At 39.0% G+C, this 21,303-nt stretch overlaps 1 protein-coding gene across 2 annotated transcripts in view; it reads left to right on the top strand.

Moving 5' to 3' along the window:
• Window positions 1-15,003, top strand: part of LOC132913931 (disintegrin and metalloproteinase domain-containing protein 10-like) — a 159,720-nt gene extending 144,717 nt beyond the window's left edge. For both annotated transcript variants that reach the window (XM_060972603.1, XM_060972604.1), the window contains exons 13-17: window positions 4,965-5,132; window positions 8,523-8,650; window positions 10,212-10,326; window positions 10,459-10,590; window positions 12,675-15,003. In XM_060972603.1, the coding sequence (XP_060828586.1) occupies window positions 4,965-5,132; window positions 8,523-8,650; window positions 10,212-10,326; window positions 10,459-10,590; window positions 12,675-13,412 (1,281 nt within the window). In that variant the 3' untranslated portion in view covers window positions 13,413-15,003. The remainder of the gene's footprint in view (window positions 1-4,964; window positions 5,133-8,522; window positions 8,651-10,211; window positions 10,327-10,458; window positions 10,591-12,674) is intronic.
• The last annotated feature ends 6,300 nt before the right edge of the window (window positions 15,004-21,303 follow it).

Consider the following 21,303-nt stretch of genomic DNA (forward strand, 5'->3'; position numbering starts at 1 on the left):
CCAAATCTAAATTCATATAAAATCATCATACCAATATTTTATTCACGATAGTTAATAATGAAGATTTGACAATTTCATCTCATTAATCTTCACTTTAATAAATCGATTCGCCCGTAATTTTACAATTAAAATGCGTCTCGTATGAACTAACAAGTATCTAGATCTCTTCTTTAGAATTCTGCTATACTTTCGTACTTTGAATAATTCATTCGAGAATCGTAAATAAAAAATATCGCAGAGAATTCTTATAATACGAATAAAATGAATCATAAACGGTTTAACGCGGGTCTAAGAAAAGTTCGAAGTTAAGTCTTAATCTTTTTAAGCGAACTTTCAGAATCTCTCGTAGGAATCTTGTATCAGTATCGTCTACGAAACTTCGCCCAAGTTATGACACAGCTGATAAGACTAATTAACAGGATGTACGATTACGTAAACATGGACTGAAATAAAAGGAGGGTTGATTAAGCGATCGCCGAGTAGATTTCTCGAGCAATTTAAATTTCAAGGCTTATTCTCAATCTTCTCAAAATTGTAACCCTTATGGGAACGAGGCTCTCTGAGCGTTCGACGATACATCTTATCGCTCGTAATTAAGAATACCCAAGATAGACGCGGGTCTAAATAAAGGGCAAGACTCTTGACGTCGACCGCGCGGTCGAGGCATTAAAGCAATCCTAAATCTTCTTGGGAATTGCAGCTTCGCAGCCGTTTAGAGATAAGTCTTATCCTTCTCTGATTGAAAACGTTAATCGCCAACTTGGAATGAAGCATGCTTTCTCTTGGATCCTGATATAAAGGCGTGATTAAACGCCGTCGACCCTTAAGGGAAATTGAAAATCTTTTCGAATCTGTAATTGGCGAATCTTCCTCGAATCTTCCGCAATCTTCCCGACATTCTCTTTTTCGTTTTCCCTACTCCTTCGTATACTTCGCTTCACTTTGATATGCTAAATTACGTAAAGAGGAAATAAATAAGAGATAGGGATAATATTAATATTAATAATAATAATAATAATAATAATAATAAACAATAATAGTAATACGTGAAAACTACAGGGAACGAACATGAGAAGTTAAATTTTCTACACTTACAGGGAAGTAATTTTTAAACTCGTCGTCAGTACGAAAATTGTCTTTCTACTTGGTCGTAAAGCTGCAAATGTGTTGTTTACTTACTCGGAAATACCTTCATGATATATTTAAAGATCATCGAAATCAGTAAGGTGTACCTATTCTAAATAATCACCCATAAAAATTTATGGTGAATTTTTTCTATGAACAAGTGGATCCAAAAAGTGACGTGTTATTAGAAAAGAGAGAGAGAAAGAGAGAGAGAGAGCCGCACGCAGAACCGGATTTCCGCTCGACAGTAATATTCTCATAGACTGAATGCACTTTTCCATAGGGTTATTTATTTTTTTGATATATGCACAGATCGAGAATACATCCACTTGCATCAGCATCGAATTCCTTCCGCTGCTTTCCGTGCCAATTCGTTGAACTGGAAAACGTATCAGACCGAGGAACCTTATTTTCCAAGCATCGGCTGCCGGTCCCACGGGTATCCTTCTATCAGATATTCAAACCGTGGATCGTTCTTATCTGCACGTTAAGCGAAAATCATTCGATTCGTTTAAACGTTTCCCCGTTCAACATCCGACGAACCTCTTTCGTTCGTCGATTTAATTAAACCGAAAATTGTCACGCTACGAAATTTCCTGTCTCTATTCCTCTCTTGCAGTGTCTTCCGACGCGGACCAGTTCCTCGATACAAGAAGTTAACTTCTACAGTGGTAGATTGTAGCAAGAATGTTATTAGATTCGTTTATTGGAATTTCGCGAACCTTCCACGTAAAGTGAAAGGTGTTGCTAGAATTAGAGTTCCTGCGTATTGAGTTAGAATCCTAAGTGGAATGTACGCATGTTACGTCAGACAGATGACATAGTAATGGCTTTGAAAGCAATTTACTCGATACAACGTTTTCCAGGATACGTCTCAATTAACAAATATTGCCATTAATTGGCTTGCCATTCTCAATTTCATTAAAAAAAAAAGAAAGAAAAGGTAAAAAATTATTTAATGTTACCAGCGGTTTTAATTTCTAACTGGATTTTACTGGATTGCAATTTTTTAAAAAACCCGTCGCTATTCAATTTTCTCACACGTACATGAGTAGTTTGGATGTAATTGCGAGGCAGATACAGCAATTTCGCAGATGGAGGGCTCGCAAGTTGCTGGTAAGAACGAGAATCACGACCCTTCTCGCAGACAACGTCTTTAATCGCCAAATGCTTTCGTAATATCTTGAAACGCGCAGCTGGAGAATTTCAACAACGGGTCAAAAAAACCCCAACGATTCCAACAGAAGCGACTTTCCTAATATTTATCATTTTCTAGCGAATGATGGAAAACATACATAGCCTCGAAGAATGTAATCCAATGACGTCACATTAACAATAGCCGTCTCGCGAAACAACTTTCATTTCAATAAAAACTATTAGAAATATTTCTGAATTTATCGAAGATAAAGATTCGAGTGCCCTTTAACTTTTACCTTACCGTACAGATCGATGACGCGAGATTGTCGAATTACTTGAATATTTATCGTCTAAAGTGGATCACGGAACAGAAAGAAAATCAGGGAGAAAGTTTCTCGAGCGTAAAATCACGGTTTCGCGGACTGTTCGCACCCTCGTCTTCCCGAATATTTCTTCGACATATTTGCACGTATCACCTCGGGACCAAACTCTGAAACTTCTGCCCGTTGTTCCCTAAATTTCATAAATATTCATTGTCGCGTGTGTGTTCTGGCAAAAGTGGATTTTCAATACAGCGACACGTATACAATAAATTAATGCATGCAAATTCGAATAACGTTAGAAGAAACGTTCTCATTGTTAAACAAACAAATAGAAAATAAACAGACCGCTAAAATGGAAAAAACCGAAGAGTCGATAGCGCTCTATTCACGTATTAGCGGTTTTGTAACCAAACTTCGAGCATATTCTCGATGCACGCATTGATTGCTAATTATTCACCGGTTAATTGCAGTTTATTTGTTAAAATTGGTACATACCACACGTCACTGAGTAATGTAATAGTTATAAGCTTAATCGTGCATTCAAACGTACGAAACAGAGTAGATTTATGAGCTTGTTGCAAATATGAAGCTATAGTAAGCTAATAATAATGAATATTATCGCATTACGGTTAGAATTTGTGATTCGATACGTTACGAGTGAAAATACGCGTTCAGGTATCAGGGATTTTTTCATGTGTCACGAGAATGACACCGTCATACATAGTAACCAACTGTGTTATCAAGGGCCTTTTCATATGAAAAATGGCAATTCAATCCCAGCGGCCATGATAGCGTAATCGATAGGGTGCTTGATTACTGTGAAACCATGGTTCGAGTTCCAACACGGATGGATTTCAAGCGCCAATTGCATTTTTTTCAGTGAATTTTCATTACCTTCGTCGAAAGCGTGTTGTAGACACAGAGCAATGTATGGTGCAATTTAAAAAATTGGAAAAGAAATTTCCAGTATGAAAACAACGGAAAAAGAAGAGATGACAATGAGTTCTGTGTAATTATACAAAATGAATTAAAAATAAAGAAAATTCACGGTCGAAATGGTTACTGGAAATGAATAATCCCACTTCCAAAAAGGAAAAAAAAAACGAGAACAAAGAAGCGCAAATTACGGAGAAATAGGAAAACAAACAAAAAAAAAAAAAAGAAAATAAAAAAATAGCGGAAATAAGGCGAGAGAGTGGGAGAGAGATAAAGAGAAAAAAAACAGTCTTGATATTGCGTTGCCCCGAATTCTCTGGTGCGCACTACAATGTTGCCCATTGTTCTGTCCAGAAAATCGCTCGAAAAATCGAGATATTGTTCCTGGTCTCGCACAATACCCCCCGGAGTGGAACGCGTTCCAGCGAACCGCGCATTATCATCGACACGCGCGGCGAAATAAATTAACGAGCGACAAAGCGGCAGGGCCCGATAACCCGCGCACGAGTCGCTGAATATCGCTGCGGATCCGTTTAAAAAACAACGTCATGCCGTACGTTGCAGCAGACGGGACGGTGAATCATGAATTTTCGATCGGACAAAGGCACAGCCGACGATCGGCAATTATAAAATTGTCATCACTCGTTAGGGAATTGCTGCTGATAACGCGCGTTTGGTTGTCGTTTCCGTTTCGTCGTTCTGCTCCACTTAATCGTACGGATTTTCCACTGTTTCTCAAGTTGTAACGTTGTAGAAATTTCGATACGATAGAACTCCTTTCCTATTATTACAATAACTACAGAATGATGGAATATTCATCATTATGGGAAATATGTCTCACTTTTTATATTTTACCGTTTCTTTAACCAAAGCATACAAACTAGACAAATATTCCACGTAACCTTGAACGTTTCTTTCCTTATTTTAACTTCAGAAATATCCTTCCCACGCATATCTAGCGCTTAAAATGCAATCATTTGCCATAAACAATCACGTGAAACTTCCCTTTCTCGCAATATATCACAGGAAATACCATTCTGCGTTTCCCAAAAACCTGTCTTTCTATACACTCGGTGTTCCTGGATACACATAGAAAGGACCGTACATGCTAATGCATACTGCTCAGATATAACGTATATACCGTGGCGACAACGTGTATAGTTTGGCAAAAGGAAACAGAGGAGCTTTCAAGCTACCGAAACTTAGCGTGGACAATACCTGATACAGACCTTGAAAGGTTCACAATAGAAGCGTTCTCCTTTGATACATCCATCGTACAAACAGCTGCGTCATATTTTCAGACGACCTAAAAAACGATCGAGCGCGTGCCACGTTTCCAACTGGACACGGTATACACGGCGTCCTATTCTCTTTCTTTTTCGCTGGTTGCTTCCATCTTCCGTTACAGGACAGTGTCGTTCATCTCTCGGTGGTTGTTTCCAGGGCCCTTGTTGCACATCCGGCTGTACTCTGCGCAACGGCGATAAGTGCAGGGACGACAACGGTTGCAGGGACGCGAGCTTTTGCGACGGCCGTGGTCCCCAGTGCCCGCCATCCATCAACAAGCCCAACAAGACCATATGCAACGAGGAATTCGTCTGTTACATGGGGGTGAGTCTAGACGTTTCCGTCTGCTCTCTTGTTACGTGCCGCTCCTTTATCTTCTGGTGAATTTCTGTCTCTTTTCTGTCTCTTTATATATATAAAGATGTTCCGAAAAGAGACAGAAATATATACATGAGAGAGATAGAAAATATTCCTATTACAATACTCGTTATGTCATTTAGTGAGCGAAGCAAATCTCTGTATGGCTTCCAATTGTCTAGTGACGTCTGTGAAGATGTGAAGTCGCAGAAACAATTTTAATTTCATTATTTATGAGACTCTGATTATAACATAGAATATACGGAACTTTCATTGCTCACAGATCTAACCGAAATAATAATAACGACAGCAATTTCAGCAAGTTTCTTTTTAGATTCATCTCATTCCTTCAAAAAGTGTCTTAACATTTACGAACACAGGGATATATAAATTGAAGTTTACAGAGCATGAAAATCCACAATAACTTTGCCTGTCGCACTCTATTGGTGTTAAAACACGTCATGACGCTCAGCTTTATGATCGCAGATGATCAAGCAGCGCGAAACCGAGGCGAAAGCGAAGTGCCGCTATATCGCGAAATACGATCGTGTTTCGTCTAAATTATCCTCGTGACGAAAATGAGTCCGTTGCAGCGGACGATGGTGACCGAAATTACGTGGAAATTTACGATTTCCTAGCGCGAAACTAGCTGCTTGTCTAGTTACTTATTCATTGGAGACTGCTTGCCATTTTCTCGTTCGTAATAGGAACCAGAGGAAGACTACATGGTACACACGATGCTAGAGTTACACAACAGATACTACCAAAAAGAAACCGAACCGTTTTTCGAGACTGATTAAAAATAACACGCGATAGCTTCGTGTAAATGACTTCTCTAAATATGTATACATTGCCTCGAACTATCGTTACGATATTCACAAAGCTCGATGAAACCTTTCATATTGATGGATTTAAACAAGTCATCTACAAAACAATTAAATGGTACCTGCTACCAGTACTGTGAAATTAATAACACCATTTTCTCTGTGACAATAGACGATATACAGACGACGTTAAAAGAGCCGGAATCGTGAAAAGGAACATGTAGACGTTTCTTGAAACACAATATCTTTGCACCGAATCCTTCCACTACTTTCCTTTGATAAGATTTGCATTGAAATTTCCATTAGTCGTCGACTTTGGGAGCGCGAGAAAATCCTTGGATCTTCGAAAACCGAAACCAGCAAAACTCTGCTCGCATGTAGGAAGCTTACGATTGGTTCTGTTTCTAGAAGAAGAGGGAAGAATCCACGAGGGAGTGATCTCGAAATGTACGCGTTTCTTACGCGTAGCTTCCTCTTTCTCCACGAGCGCGCTTCGAATCTCGAGGGTAGATTTAAGGCTCCGGCTGCCGTGCGCACGCACACCCGCAATGAAATACCCTTCAGCCCACGGTAGCACATTCATCTGTTAAGAAATCTTGAGACTCATCCCCCGCCCTTGTCGATCGGGTCGGAGTTAAACCGCGTGAAGAATACGAATTAGATTTCGAGTGAATTTTTCATTCTTCCTAATGAAATTAATTTCGGGAGAGAAGAACATCGGAGGGATCGAAATTATTCATCCATCGAAGGTATCGTTCGACGAATGAATATAAATCAAAGGTATCAGGAAATCTCGAAATTTATCTGAACATATGGAAGTTAAACTACGTGAAGAATATATATCAACTTGCAAGTGAATTTTTTTAACAAAATTACTTCTACGGTGAAGATGTCGAAATAGTTTGAAGTTATCGGAATTATTCATTGATAGCAAGATAGATTCTTATCTTTTTACATTCATTCGTCGTGACAAAGATGTGAAGAAATCTCGGGAGTCCGCTAAGAATCAAAATTAAATCCAGTGGAGAACATAGATTATCTTCCAAGTTTTTCTAAGAATATGAAATTCTGCACGGAGAATATCAAAATTATCAATCTTCTTGTGTCCACTCGTCGAGACAAAGATATCAAGAAATCGTGAAATTTCCTCGATCGAATAGAAGTTAAACTGAGTGGAGGATATAAATTAGCCCGCAAGTGAATTTTTCTAAGAGAATTAATTTTATGGAGATACATACCGAAAAGATATGAAATGATCGAAATTATCCATGGATCAGAAACCATTTTGTTCTTCGTACGAGGAAGCGAACAGTGGACAACGGTGATAACGACGCAAGGTTATTTCCTCTAGTTGTAGGTTCGAGTAGAAACATTCGATTATAGTCAGCCAAGCGGAAAATGCGTTTCAGCCGCACACGTGCAACAGTTCGACGGTACGCATCGGCAGCTACGAATCGATACTCCCGAAATACAGGCTTTCTAATCTGCAAGTACAATAACGAGCGAGAGAGGCCGAGACGGGGGCGGCTGGCTGTCGATTGCAATTTGCTTTGCTGTTTCCGTGCCGCGTTGCCTCTCGCCATTGCTCGACAACGACCGTTCTTACCGTCACGCAACCATCTAAAAAAGACGCAACTTTACCTGCCGAAATAATTGACGGAAAGACGCAAAAAATATCTAAAATTCAACGTAGTTGAACAAAACGACACGAAGAAGTCGTGTTTTCAAATTAAACAAATAGAATCTAAGTATAAATTTATTTCTTCTATTGAACATTACAATAAACACTATACATTGATTGTTTTATATGTTTTTACGTATTACGTGCACTCTGTAATATTGAAATTTCTAAGTTCCTATAAATTTATAAATGTCCATAGTCTGTGTATCACGCGATTATTACGATATAGTCAACACATTAACGAAAGATAAAGTTAAATTAAACAGTCTACGTATTGTTTCCTTTGCCGTACTATTTCTAGTTTCGAACTAGCCTCATCCCGTCTCGATGTATGTTAATCGATGAATTGATTAGCCTTTTATGCGGACCCACAGACACGTCAACATCAACTTGCGTAACCTATTTGTAATGTATGCTCCCACGCGACCTATCTATTTTTCATCGAAGGATTTTCTTTTGTTTCGTGCACTCTATTATCGTTGTATTTGTTACATTGCTCTCGAAGGACATAGCTCGTTTATTACACTAAATAAATAAATAAAGCACGATAAAGCTATGGCAAACGCGCAACGTGGTAAACCACTGTATCAATTACACGCAATCTATTCGAACGCAGCGATCATAATTTGGAAAATTACTTACACGATAGTCCGTATTGCGGTATAAACCGTCTTCAACGAGCCAAACAACGAAGAAAGGATAAGACGCCGCGCGTCGTGTAGATGCGATTCGGAAGAACAAGGTTCGAGTCGCGAGCTTATCTATCTTCGGTGACCCTGCTGGAAATTACCTCGTATTTAGAGGTTTATGCACGTAGGCTGACACTTTATCGGGCTCTTGCATTGCTTGCAGGAATGCACCGGCAGCATTTGCCTGGCTTACGGCTTGGAATCCTGTCAGTGCATCGCAGGGCCCGTGGATCCCCCGACCAAAAGCTGCGAACTCTGTTGTAAATTGCCAGGAGAGGATCAACCGTGCCTGTGAGAGACGATCATTGTACAATACGCGGTTTCACGCGAATGCTCGTGTCACTCGTTTCACTTTGCTCCAGGGGAAACTCTACTTTCACCCTCGAAATAATTACCTCCTCTGTGTCTAGAGAATTCCAACTAAAGAGATTTGACCTTGTGATAACTACAGGGTGCGCCGTTAGAATCCGGACAAAAGAAGTTTTGTGCAGAAAGTTGTTTATTTAAGTCAATACACAAAAACACATGAAAATGTTGTTATATCTCATTTAAAGGGTCCTTGCTGAGAACTTTTATTCTATGTAACCACCCTCTGCCTCTATGACCTGCTCTATTCTTGCTCTAAAGCGCGAGCACGCTGACTTCAACTGGTCGCGTTTAATTGTCGCGAATTCTGACTCGATAGCAGCTCGTAGGGAGTTGACGTTGGGGTGCCTGCATTTATTAGTTTGTCTCTCGATAACGCCCCACACGTAATAGTCCAATGGGTTTAGGTCGGGACTGTTAGGAGGCCAGAAATCTTTCGACCAAAACATGTCCACATTGTCAGAGAGCCAATTTTGAACAAGATGACTTGTGTGAGCAGGTGCGCCATCTTGTTGAAATAAATACGGCCTTCCAGAAGCCGTAATTTCCATCCACGGCTTTATTACTGTCTTCAGGACCTCCAAATAAACCTCCTTTGTGATTCTTTCGCCTTTTTGGAAGAAGTGCGGAGGCATGACGTCGCCCTCACTTGAGACAACGCTCAAAACGTGAACACTTGCTGGAAATTTGGTTTTGCCCACAACAGGAACATCTTCGAGATTGTGGGCCAGCCAACGGTCGTTCCTCCGATTCACTTTGGCATCCACCCGGCGCGAAGACTTTCTATAATCGCCGCTCTTCTATCGTATTCCGGGTTTTGCTTAACGAGTTCTGTCATTTTGAGGTTATAGAAGACTTATTGACATATTTAACTAACTTCAGAGTCAATCAGCACAAACATCTGAATTCTAATATGGTGGGAACTACAAATTGAATTCTGTCCGAATTCTAACGGCGCACCCTGTATATTCGATTTTCAGTTTCATTTTGGTACTTCGGAGTTGAGCTTTTCCAATACGAAACCTGTGACGATGAACATTTGCAAGAATTTAACTATGTATATAAAATACATACAGTGATTACTAAAAGTATTTGCACATACCCTTAGTTTCTAATGAAGGATTTTTTGCTAGATTCTACTTCATTCTGTTCTGTTTCTAAGTTCTATTTTATTTTCGTGGTATGAAATTTTTACAGGCGTGTAGAAATTCATTCAGTGATCCGAAATTTAATAAACTTGGATTCAAGAAAGTGACATGTAAATATGATAAGAAATTCAACGGTATGCAAATACTTTTAAATAAAAATTCACACTCCTTTCAACGAGTAAAAACCTGCCTGCGACCGAAAATCCTTCCTACATATCCTTCTCTTCGTTACCTTTTTACACGACGAAAGCTTAGTCGAAAAAATAGAAACGAGTCGTTGACTAAACATCAAAACGACCAAGCAAACCAGACGTCATTGCAGCTGCATCTCTTTACAGATCATCGTTCGCATGGAATTCAGCGCCCTACGATATTCCTGATATGCTGTCGAAGCCAGGCACACCGTGCAACGATTACAATGGCTATTGCGACGTCTTCCAAAGATGTCGAGAGGTAATACACCGCTGAGACTTTCCACGATCCTTCGACGTTTTTCAAATCAAAAAATCTCGCGTATCACTGGGACAAGAATCTTCTCTCTACATCTCTCTGATTACTTTTCTAATTATAGAAATTCTATTGTAGGTGGATCCAAGCGGACCATTGGCAACTCTACGAAGACTTTTGTCGGACGCTACTCTAGCGAGTTTTCAACGCTGGATGATCAATCGCTGGTACATCGTTGCATTAACCGTTGTTGTCTCGCTGTTAATCGTGGTAAGTTTCGATTCGTCTATTTTTCGTCTAGTTTTATTTTTATATTCGAACAGACGAAGTATCCTACTTGTTTTTACCATTTCTAAGAGAACGTGATAATTTTCCAATCTGAAGATTTCCTATTGATTGTGTTGAGATTATTAGATGTGCGAACAAAGGAACGCGTGGATAAATTGTAAGGTAGAAAATATATTTTAATACAGAAGTGTAAATACAAGTAGGAATATAATTTGAGCTGGTCCAGATCCGCACGCTAGCAGTGTTACCCTATTTTTTTAGTTTTTTTTTACAATTTGTCCTGAAGGACATTTGGTAAAGTGTTATATCTTATTGGTGAGAAAAAAAATAAAATAAAAATAAATATAGCATGTGGGTGGCTACCCCCAGCGGGGTGCCAGCTTCGTTTTTTCTAAGTTATATCTTTTATGTGTTACCCTATGACTGTAAGCCCTGAAGCCATTGTCGTCTACTGTTCACGGTCTGCCTTCGTCCCAGTCTTTTGTCTATACGCTGTCGATGGCTTCAGTGCCTGAGAAAACTAAAAAGACCAGATTTTTTCTTTTTTTTTTTAATTTTATTTTGGTTATTTTACAATTTGTCCTTATGGACATTTGGTAAAGTGTTATATCTTATTGGTGAAGAAAAAAAAAATAAAATAAAAATAAATATAGCATGTGGGTGGCTACCCCCAGCGGGGTGCCAGCTTTGTTTTTTCTAAGTTATATCTTTTATGATAAAAAAAAAAAAACCAGATGTAGAGTTTTCTTAGAAGTGGTGACCACTTCAACAGATTGTAACACTTTTGAAATTGACAAAAGCAAAGTATTTTATATGAAAAATGACGATCGGTTTTTTCTTTTCTTCTTTTATTATCGAAAGCTATTTGGAACAGATCTCATGATAAACACGTCAGAAATTCGAAAAAGGAGTATGCAAACGTCCAAACAATTCGCAAATTTTCGAGTCGTATTAACTTTAACGCCCTTGCTATTCTTATTATTTTTTCAAATTCGAGAATATTGCAGTTTGCGATAAAATATATTCTCGTGTTCACAGTCGAAACAAATTGATCTCGAAAGCGTGTGGATAATGCAGTTGCGTATCCGGGGCAAAAAATATCGTCGACGTATCGAATACACACGCGAAGCCAATTACCTGTCTTGTCAATTAAAATTTGTACATACGCATAAAAAACACCAGGAACAGTTGCGCGATCTCGTTCTCCTGGAAAATACATACACATGTTGCGAACATCACGCGGCGAAAAACGATTCAATTACACCGATGTTTTCGTTCTGTTTGCCCGTAAAAGCGCAAGAACATTTTTGTAACGTTTAATACGATCGAACAATGAGTCAGTTTGTTTTATTCCGTTTAATTTCGATCCGAACGCGTGAGTGTTTATGATTAAAAACGAAAAATGTACGGTAAACATCAAAATTTACTGAAATAAATTACCAGCTTTGATATTTAATTAACAGTCTACCTTTCCCTTTGTAGTTTACTCTTCCCATACGTCTTTCCGAAATATTTCAGTCGAAGATTGCAGGAAAAAAGAATTCCTTCGATTATTTGTCCGAACTGTATGGACATCAGGAAATTAGGAAAAATGTATAGCAGAAAATAAACGGACGAGGTGGAATATTCTCGCGATCGCGTTATAAAATGGCGATTAAGCGGAGGAAGGTGTCGACCGAGATATATTGTAAATTCAATTGCACGCAAGTTGGCCAACTTCCGAGCTGCGACGGTCGCGAAAGCAGCCGGAAATTCATCCGGAGATAGGTTTAAAGTAGCGACGGTAACGCGACGCCGCCACGAATTATATTATAAACCATATCCCGTGGGATCTTGCCGGCGGATAATGCAACCGCAAACTTTTTCCGCCCCAACGTCGTCCTAACGAACATACTCTTTCCCCTTCCTCTTTTTTTTCGTGACGCGAATTTGTTCGTCAAGTTTCATTATCATTTAAATCCGTCGTAGCAACCAAATTATTTTGCGTTGTGTTCTCTAATCCAATTAAATCGTAACGATCAGCATTTCTTTAAATATAAAACCGTATTGTGTGTTTCATGCCGCAGGCGCTCGTAACGTATTCCCTGAGCAAACGGCGCAACAGCCGCGTGAAAATTCTGGCAAGCACAAGGGATCAGTTACACGCGGTTTCCGAAGGGACGAACGCGAGCGACGAGCCAGCAAGGGAACGTTCGTCCGTGCGGAAGGTACAATCTATGGACATTTCGTGGCTGAAAAGGAGGATCGTCGAAACGATGAAGAGCATCGCGTCCCCGAGAAGGAAGAAGGACGCGTCCTCAGAGGCAAGCACGTTCCTCGCGCGGATTTCTCGACTGTTGGCCAGAGATTCGGCCGTTCGTAACTCCGAGGAGAAATCTTCGAACGAAGTGGAACAGCTGTGTAGAAGCAACGTGGATAAAACGAAGGAAGAAAGTAAGAAGAACGGAAGCAAACAAAAAGATGAGAATGAAAGACTCATGGTGGTAGTTTCGCCAGAGAAGGAGACCGACGTCTGGAGACGAGTCTGTCTGTTGTTCGTCGGAAGTCGCCGTAATCGTGCAAGTTCCTCTCCAACACGAAGAAAATCGAACAGTGGTGAATCGACGCGTGCACAACCTTGGAGAAAGACGGTTCAAGTTGAGAAACTGTGCACCGGTTCCAAGGTGATCGTGAGTTCTTGTAGAAGAGGAGACAGGTGTCAAACGGAGCCTCTAGTGGCTCCTGACACTCCGGACACTCCTGGCGAGACGTCAGAGACGAGAAGTCAGACGTCGGATTTGACTGTGTTGCTCTCTGATAGTTAGTTTCGAAGGAGGAAGTATCGCGAACTCTTACCTGAGAATTTGAGTGTTTATTTTCGCCTGGAACGCTTATCCGCGAGTATTTTCGTCCGTGGTAAACATTTATTTCAATTTTACAGTTGATTCTGCTATTCCAACAATCTTCGTGTTTTAAGTTTCCACTTTGGTTTCTCTGACGCGCTGAAGCGGCCACTATGTAGTTCTTGAAATTACGAACTGAAGGGTTGAGAACTGTAAGAAGATACTTCTACGATAATTCTACAAGAAATCAAAAATGTTGATGAGAAATAGATTTGAGAAACGACGTATCATTTTAAGTGTAAATATTGTACAGAATCTTATACTGCTATCGTCGTAGACTACTTCTTAGAGTAAGGCCAGCAAGGTTTGCGGAATCGAATGGATCGTTGTAATTCATTTTAGTCAGAGAGCTCTTCACCTAGAAGCGGACCAAACGTAGATGGAAGATCGTCCAGCGCTGAACTTCGTAGACTCGTGTATATAAAAACAGAACGATTGTTACTGTATAATAAATCGTGCGTCACCGTTCATTATTAATCCGCAATTAACTCATCTGTTGTGTTCCCATCATTCGTCGATTATGGATATTTCATTAGCTTACGGCATCCCTCGTTTCTTTCTCGAAACTCAATTTATCATTCAAAAGCCAAGTTGATCAGCTCTACCTCTTGTACATTTTTTAATTTGTTTATCATTTACGCGATTAACGTTCAATTTTCAAAAGACAAGCAATTCACTTCCATAAATTCCATTATTGCAATGAAATTGCATACATAATTACAAATTTGAATGCAAATTTTGAAAGTACTGCGTTTGGAGTCTCATTACGCAAATTCATTTCTTTATGAATACGATTAAAGAAGCGAAACGAAATTAAAGATTCGTTTTATCCACTAAATATTACAATGAATATTATATTTTGAATATTTTACGTACATGTATTTTTGGTCCACTCGTTGCTTTTCTCGACTTTTCCAACTTATGAGGGTGGTTACTATGGCTTCTGAGTGACACGTGTGTCAGACATGCTCGACCTATACGACTTGAATCTATTTCTGTTGAATAACACATCGAACGTACACTAAATCTAAGTATGTATCTATTTATTATACGATAATATCGCTTACTGAGAAGTTATAATTTGTTCGACAAGAATTTCAATGTTAAATATTTGACAAATTTTCCAAGGATTTCGTATCACCATAGCCAATTATTTTGAGCATATTATTATAACGTCTCTGTACGTTTAAACGAACGTTTCCTTATTATAGCTGACGTTAATTAAAATAATAATACAAAAGTTGATTATAATTCTTACTGTACCTCCGCTTGAAAGAAATGTAACATACCTAAATATGTAATAAAAAAAGAGAGTGAACGTTTGGAAAAATTTTCGTGTGAATTAGTTTAAATAAAAATATGTTCGACTTTACCAACTAACTGTAAACATGAATTCAAACGTTATCGACGTTTCCCATCTGCTGGTAACTTTTTAGAGTATCAACATTTTTGCAAGAAATTCCTTGCTTAGCGATTAAATACTGAAAATGAAATATGGAAAAGTGACAGTGAGTTAGAAGAAAAGCCTGAAAATAATTTAGATAATTTATTAATATTCTAAACGCGATTATATGTCGAAGTACAATGTTTATAAAATATCAAAATCAAAATTGTAGTCGATATTATTGTAAAAATCATCTATGTAAAGCTTGGAATATGATAATTTTATATGTAAAACTATATCTGTGAAAGCAAAATGGAATAATAGCAAAGTTACCGACTGAAATTTACCGAGCGTAGTTTCGTTTCCATATCGAAGTTGCCGACCTAACCACGGCGGGTATAACATAAAATCGAAACGAAGCATGCCACGTATTAAAGTGGCTTAGCAATCTAGAAACGAAAAATATGAATTTCTCCAATTTTCTTTTAATAATTTACAACTCTTACATTACTTTTATCGATCTCCCAATATTTTCCATTTTCCATATTTTCCATATTTTCAAACAGGTTGAAGAGGAGGTTTCTAAACCATTCGAATATCATTTTTTTATTAACGTTTTATCAGTTACAATTTTGATTACATACATATAATGTAGATTCTTCTTTAAACACATGTCGCTATAATACAAATGACGAGGATAAAAATTTGGAGTGCGTAAAAATGTAATTAGATGACGATTTTTTTTCTTTTTTGTTTCTTTCTTTCATTCTTGTTTTCTCCCTTATTATCCCATTGGTCATGGCGATGGGCCAACTTTGAATGTATATTAATATAATATACCGAGCTGGCCCATGTCCACTAAGGGTTAAAGTTTAATTATTTCTTACGGTCACATCTTTTTTTTTAAATCATCCCTAATTCGCTACTTTGTTTCACTTTTTTTTTCTTTCCTTTATACAGTATAATCGGTGCACATCCGTCGCGCAAGACTGGTCCAGTAATTAGCGATTGACCGATGCGCTGATCAAGTGAAAATCTTGAATATTGTTTACACCGACAACACAGGCACGGATTAGCGCCAAATTCAGAGGACAGGATATTTACAGATGAACAAACGGCTTGCCCAGGCGTTCGTCCACTCGCTTCGTGGACGTTCTACTTTATATACACGTTCGATACACCTTCTTTTTCGTCTCTTCTTTTAACATTCTTTTACCATTCCTCGCATCGTTCACCCCTCGAGCCTCGATCAATAAATACCTATCGATATATCGATTCTCCGGAGAAATAAAAATTTGCAAAAATAAAACAGACTTAAAGCAACGAATTATCCTACTTTCATCCCTAACTCTCCAAACGTTGCTTTGTGACACAAGATACGGAGCAAGACACAAGGAGTTCGAGTACCATTCGAATTGCCATTAGTGGCGACAATCAAATACGAAAATCGAGCATCGTGTCGGTTCAAATATTCGAGGGACTAATGAGAAGAAGAACGCGTCGAGGTTCGTGAATTTAAAAAGCAATAGGAACGGAGAAGCTCGACTTGTTTTCCGAGAAACGTGTATTGAAAAGGAAACAAGAGGGCGGTCCTCTGAACTTGGAACAAAGATAAGATTCGATTTGAATACGAGAACGAGTGGTATCTTTCTCTTCGTGTATTTTCGTATTTATATATTGAACTGATTGTTTTTAAATAATTATGTACTTGTTACGTATCTGCCCAACTACAGAAGTAGAGAATAATCGTAAAAGAGTACGAAGCAAGTTTACTTCTGACTTTTAAATAATTGTCTGTATCTCATCTCTTGAATCGATGCAAAAAATTGCACAGTATAATAACACTGTATTAAAAACAGCTCAGTGATATGAAAATACTCCTGGTAAAACACAGTAAATGTAACGAACTGCAAAAATTTATGTGAATTTATAAAACATTGATCGTTTAGTGTTGGAACAATCGATGACTAAAGTATAAAAGCTGCACGAGCAAACTGAAAGTTTAAGACGTAGAGAAGAATTTTTAAAAGATTTAAATACAACGAAATTGATGGTATCGTCTATTCTGTCGTGAGTCTATAAAATTTTTTACGAAAAATTGCGAATTTTTCCATAATTGAACAAAGTGGAAATACGATTTAGAGGAGCAAACACACCAAGAGCAGACACACCAATCTCGTCGATTACCTCTCCGTTCCCCAGCTCAAATTTCAAAAGATTCGCGAAAGGAAGGGTTTTACCGTCTGCAGTTCGGCTGCTCAGTCCAAAGGCCGCAAATAACGCTTTCGAGTAATTTTTGTTCCTATCCCTGAGCCAAAATCTACTTGGGACCTTTCTGACTCAGGACCGATGTCTTGCTTTCATTATCTTCCGTGTAGGTGTTAGAGTTGCCGTGGACGGAAAGGAACGATTTTTTCTGTCGAGAAATCGTCTTCTCTTTCGGGTAATTAACAACACGAATGATAATAGTCGACGTCGTGAGTCCTGGTTCTCACGAACTCTTTACAGGCTAAGGAATCTTCCGCGAATCTGAAGACATCACGAAGTGTTGCGTTTCAATGACAGGATGTGGTTTCAACTCGAAAAACGAGAGAATAGATTGAAACATCTATTTGGGTGTTTCATTCGTAGGAGCTCTGTCGATAAGTGTCTTCTTAAGAGATGAATTATAACGAAACAACGTAATTAAAACTACGAAAGAATACATGCTAGAAACACTTTCTCCTCTTTTTTTCTGGCAATAGAAACGAAACAAAGAAAATTATTTCTGAAAAGTTTTACATTTAGAAAGGTAGAAGAATCAATCAACGAGGAACATCCAATTTTTTACGAATCAGTGCGAGATCCGCTTTCAAAGAATGTTACTTTCGTCGGATCGTTAAAAGCTAACAATCGACGGTAATCGTGTCTCATCGTGTCCTGTTCCTTCTTTTTACGCAACGTTTGAAACTAAGTTGCATGATTTCGATACTCGGTCAAACGAACTAGGTTGCCAGGAGATGGCGAAGATCTTGGTTGGATCCCTGACTCGCGACGAATATTATTTTACAAAAGGAAAGGAAGGTACAATGGACTAAAAGCGCAATCGTCTCGATCCTCGCCACGTCCTGGCTTTTTTACGTTTGTACATTCTAAACGAAGCATCGCCACGATTCGCAAAACGCGAGCAACAAATTGGCGAGAAGCTAAAGTACGACAACGGACGATTCAATGAAACAGTACACACGTACGTAAAATCCGAATTCGTTTACTAGCAGAAAAATTTACAAAGTTAAAGAATGTACAGGGTTCGCGTGTAATGGTCGCGGTATGAAAGCGAGAGAAACTCGACAGAAGAAAATGGTTTTCGTTGGAAAGTTGGTCGATGCTCTTCTCGTTGGCAAAGCATTCGGTCCTTTACCGTCCTCGCCAGTGTGCGAATGCTTCCTCGCTTGGACCTTTTGATTTTTTTCTTTTTCTCTCTCCCCTTCTTTTGTTTTTTTTTCTGTTTTCTTTATTCATACAATCCGACAGAGTGCGACGACGAGGCTAAATATCTGATCGGACTGCGTTCACAACCTCGGGCTATTACTCTCCGGCTCAGTGTGTGCTTTGCAAACAATTAAAATTTGTTTCTTTATTATTTTTCATCTTCCTATTACGTTATATCTTTCGGTTCTTGTCTATGTTTTCGATCTTCTCGTTTTCTGTTTCTGCCGCTTTTTTTTATTTTTATTTTAAATTCAATTCACGTTATTAGGGTATAATAATTAATTAATTAATTAATTAATTAATTATAATAGTGTCATTATAATTCGTAATAATATACAACATTTTTCAATAGATCATTTATCCTAAAACCCACCGCATGCTCGTGTCGAAATAATCCGTTGCATTTAATCCTGCTCTCTCTTTCTTTCTCTCTCTCCCTCTTCCTCCCTCTCTCTCAAATCTCTTCTTTCACACTTAACGCGCGCAAATTTCATTCTTCCTATCGGTCATCCAAGCAATCACACTTACTCTTTCATTCGCACACACCAGTTTTCCCTCCTAATAATTTCACTTGCCTGTATTAGAGAAGGCATTAGATCAGGCATACTGAACTCTCTGATTAAGAAACGCACACCGTTTTCGTTCTCCTCCGATCGTTTTCTATATTCACGTCTTTTTCTGTTTCTTCGCACACTTTCACGCCGTGGGACAGTACTGGCTTCACGCGTAGCTTAGCTATCTAATTCAATGATTCGTAGTCGTAAGTGTGTGATCTCTGAACGTGTGTGTACGTGTGTATGGTATGCGCGTGCCTAGCTGTTTCTTTACTCGCTCGGTCCACTCTCGCTTCTCTTCTCAACCGGCTATTTTCTTCTCTACCTCAAAGCCTTGTTTCATTCGAACGTTCTCTAGCGTATCGCACAGCCGAATGACCAAAAGAGCAAAATATCTATATTCGCGGGACAACCGCGACGCGAACGGCTCGTTCTGGCAGAGGTGAAAGTTTCGCGAGACATGGCCGCCGCGCCGTTTTCTCTCCATTCCAAACAAACGGAACAGAATAGGAGAACGACCGTATGGGCGCAACGTGTTCTGTGTCGTTCTCCGGTGTATAGTGTGATCATGTATATCGTGCATGACGCGTGTTTACGATGACTTTGTACATATTTCGGAAAAGTTTCGCTAACGTCCGCCATCGGACCGCCGTTGCGGTAACCGGCGACGCGTGTATCTCAAGTGGAACCCGAAAGCGCAGAGTTCATGGACGTGATGAAACGCCGACGTTCGTGCCCTCTCCCCAATCCATATTGCCTTCGTCGATTTTTCGCCTTTTTACTTTTTCGAAGCATCCGCTGACAAGTAAACCGTCGATATGGATCATAGACGAAGCCCAATGTACCACGATTAAGTTTCACGTGAATCAATCATCGTGAAACTCATCGTGACACGGCCGCGTTACATTCTTCAACCATCTCGCTGGCTAACAAAACCGTACAGTTTATCACTTATAGTGAAATACCGATAAACGCATCAACAATGACTCGAATTCGTGAAAATTTGGTTTCAAAATCGAATATAAATCGGAAAACTTTGATCTTCTGTTCATATTTATGAATTCCTTGATTAGACACTGAATTCATAAGTTGGATAATAGATTTGCATCGCTTGTCTATCGATCACGCCTCGTTCGACGCTCGAATAATCTTCGAATCCGAAACTGATGAACCAGGAGAGATCTATGGACAAGATCGAAGTCAATGATTTTAAGAGAAATCGTTTTCATGATGAACAAAGAGAGAAAAAAAAAAAGAAAAAAAAGAATAAAAAGAAAACGATTGTTGCAAGCTATAATGGACGCAAAGTGTTTGATGTGTTATCAGATGGTGATATAAAATCGAATCGCAATCGCAAGCAAAGCTCGTACCAACGTCATGTCCTCGTGGTGACACCAGTTGAGTAGAAAGAAAGAAACTTAATAAATAGCTACGATTCTCGGAGAACTAGATTAACGTTTCTTTCTTACAAGTAAACATATCGTACGCTAAGCAACGACTATAATACACCACGCGAACAACTTCGAATCTTTCTTTAGGTACACTAATTCTCATCTATAAATTTCCATGACTGAACGCAACGACAGATAGTTTGGGATAGAATAAGAAAACTGTGTGTGAATGTCCGTGGTCTGCTTGCTAAAAGCAGTAAGAGAGAGGGAGGGGGGGGGGGAAGAGAGAGAAGTTAGCGAAGTAGTGAATAGAAGAAGTAGAAGAAGAAAAGGAGAGGAAAAAAAAGAACAGACCGTGGACGTTTTAATTCGGAAACGCGTTCGACCACGATTACTATTCGAAAAAGTTGATTATATGGTGACGAGGATTCGAGTAGAAACGCTTGTGAAATCGTCGATATAATGCCCTGTTATGATTGGCTCGAGCTTAACAGCGAAGGAAGAGAACACAACGAATCACGAAGAGTAATACAAAAATAGGAACAAACGTATAAGCATATAATGAGGAACATATATCATGTACAAACGTAACGCGCAAGGAACTTTATGCTAGAATGATTCATAGTGTACGCAATCGTACCGTGTATATAGAGGTTTCGCTCCTTCTATTTCTTCGTTTTTTTTATTTTTTCTTTTTTTTTTTTCTGTTTTTGTCTCTTTTACTTTGCCGCCTATTGTCAAAGGTGTATATACGCGTATCTCGTTGTCATGAAAGAGAAAACGGAAGAAAAATCATTATATCGTGATTAAGTAACGATTGTCACGCGGCTAGTTTTTAAACACGCTGTTCCCTGAAATGATTGCAGCGCAACAAAATAAGCACATGCACACCGTGGAAATGTTACTGACGACTCATAAAAAATATTATATCCCGTAAAGGTCACACAGTGATTGGACGTGGGTACGCGCTGTGCTGTGTATATCGTACGATAAACCGATAAATTATCATAAAC

The sequence above is a fragment of the Bombus pascuorum genome, chromosome 14 (genome assembly GCF_905332965.1).
Source record: "Bombus pascuorum chromosome 14, iyBomPasc1.1, whole genome shotgun sequence".
Lineage (NCBI taxonomy): Eukaryota > Metazoa > Arthropoda > Insecta > Hymenoptera > Apidae > Bombus > Bombus pascuorum.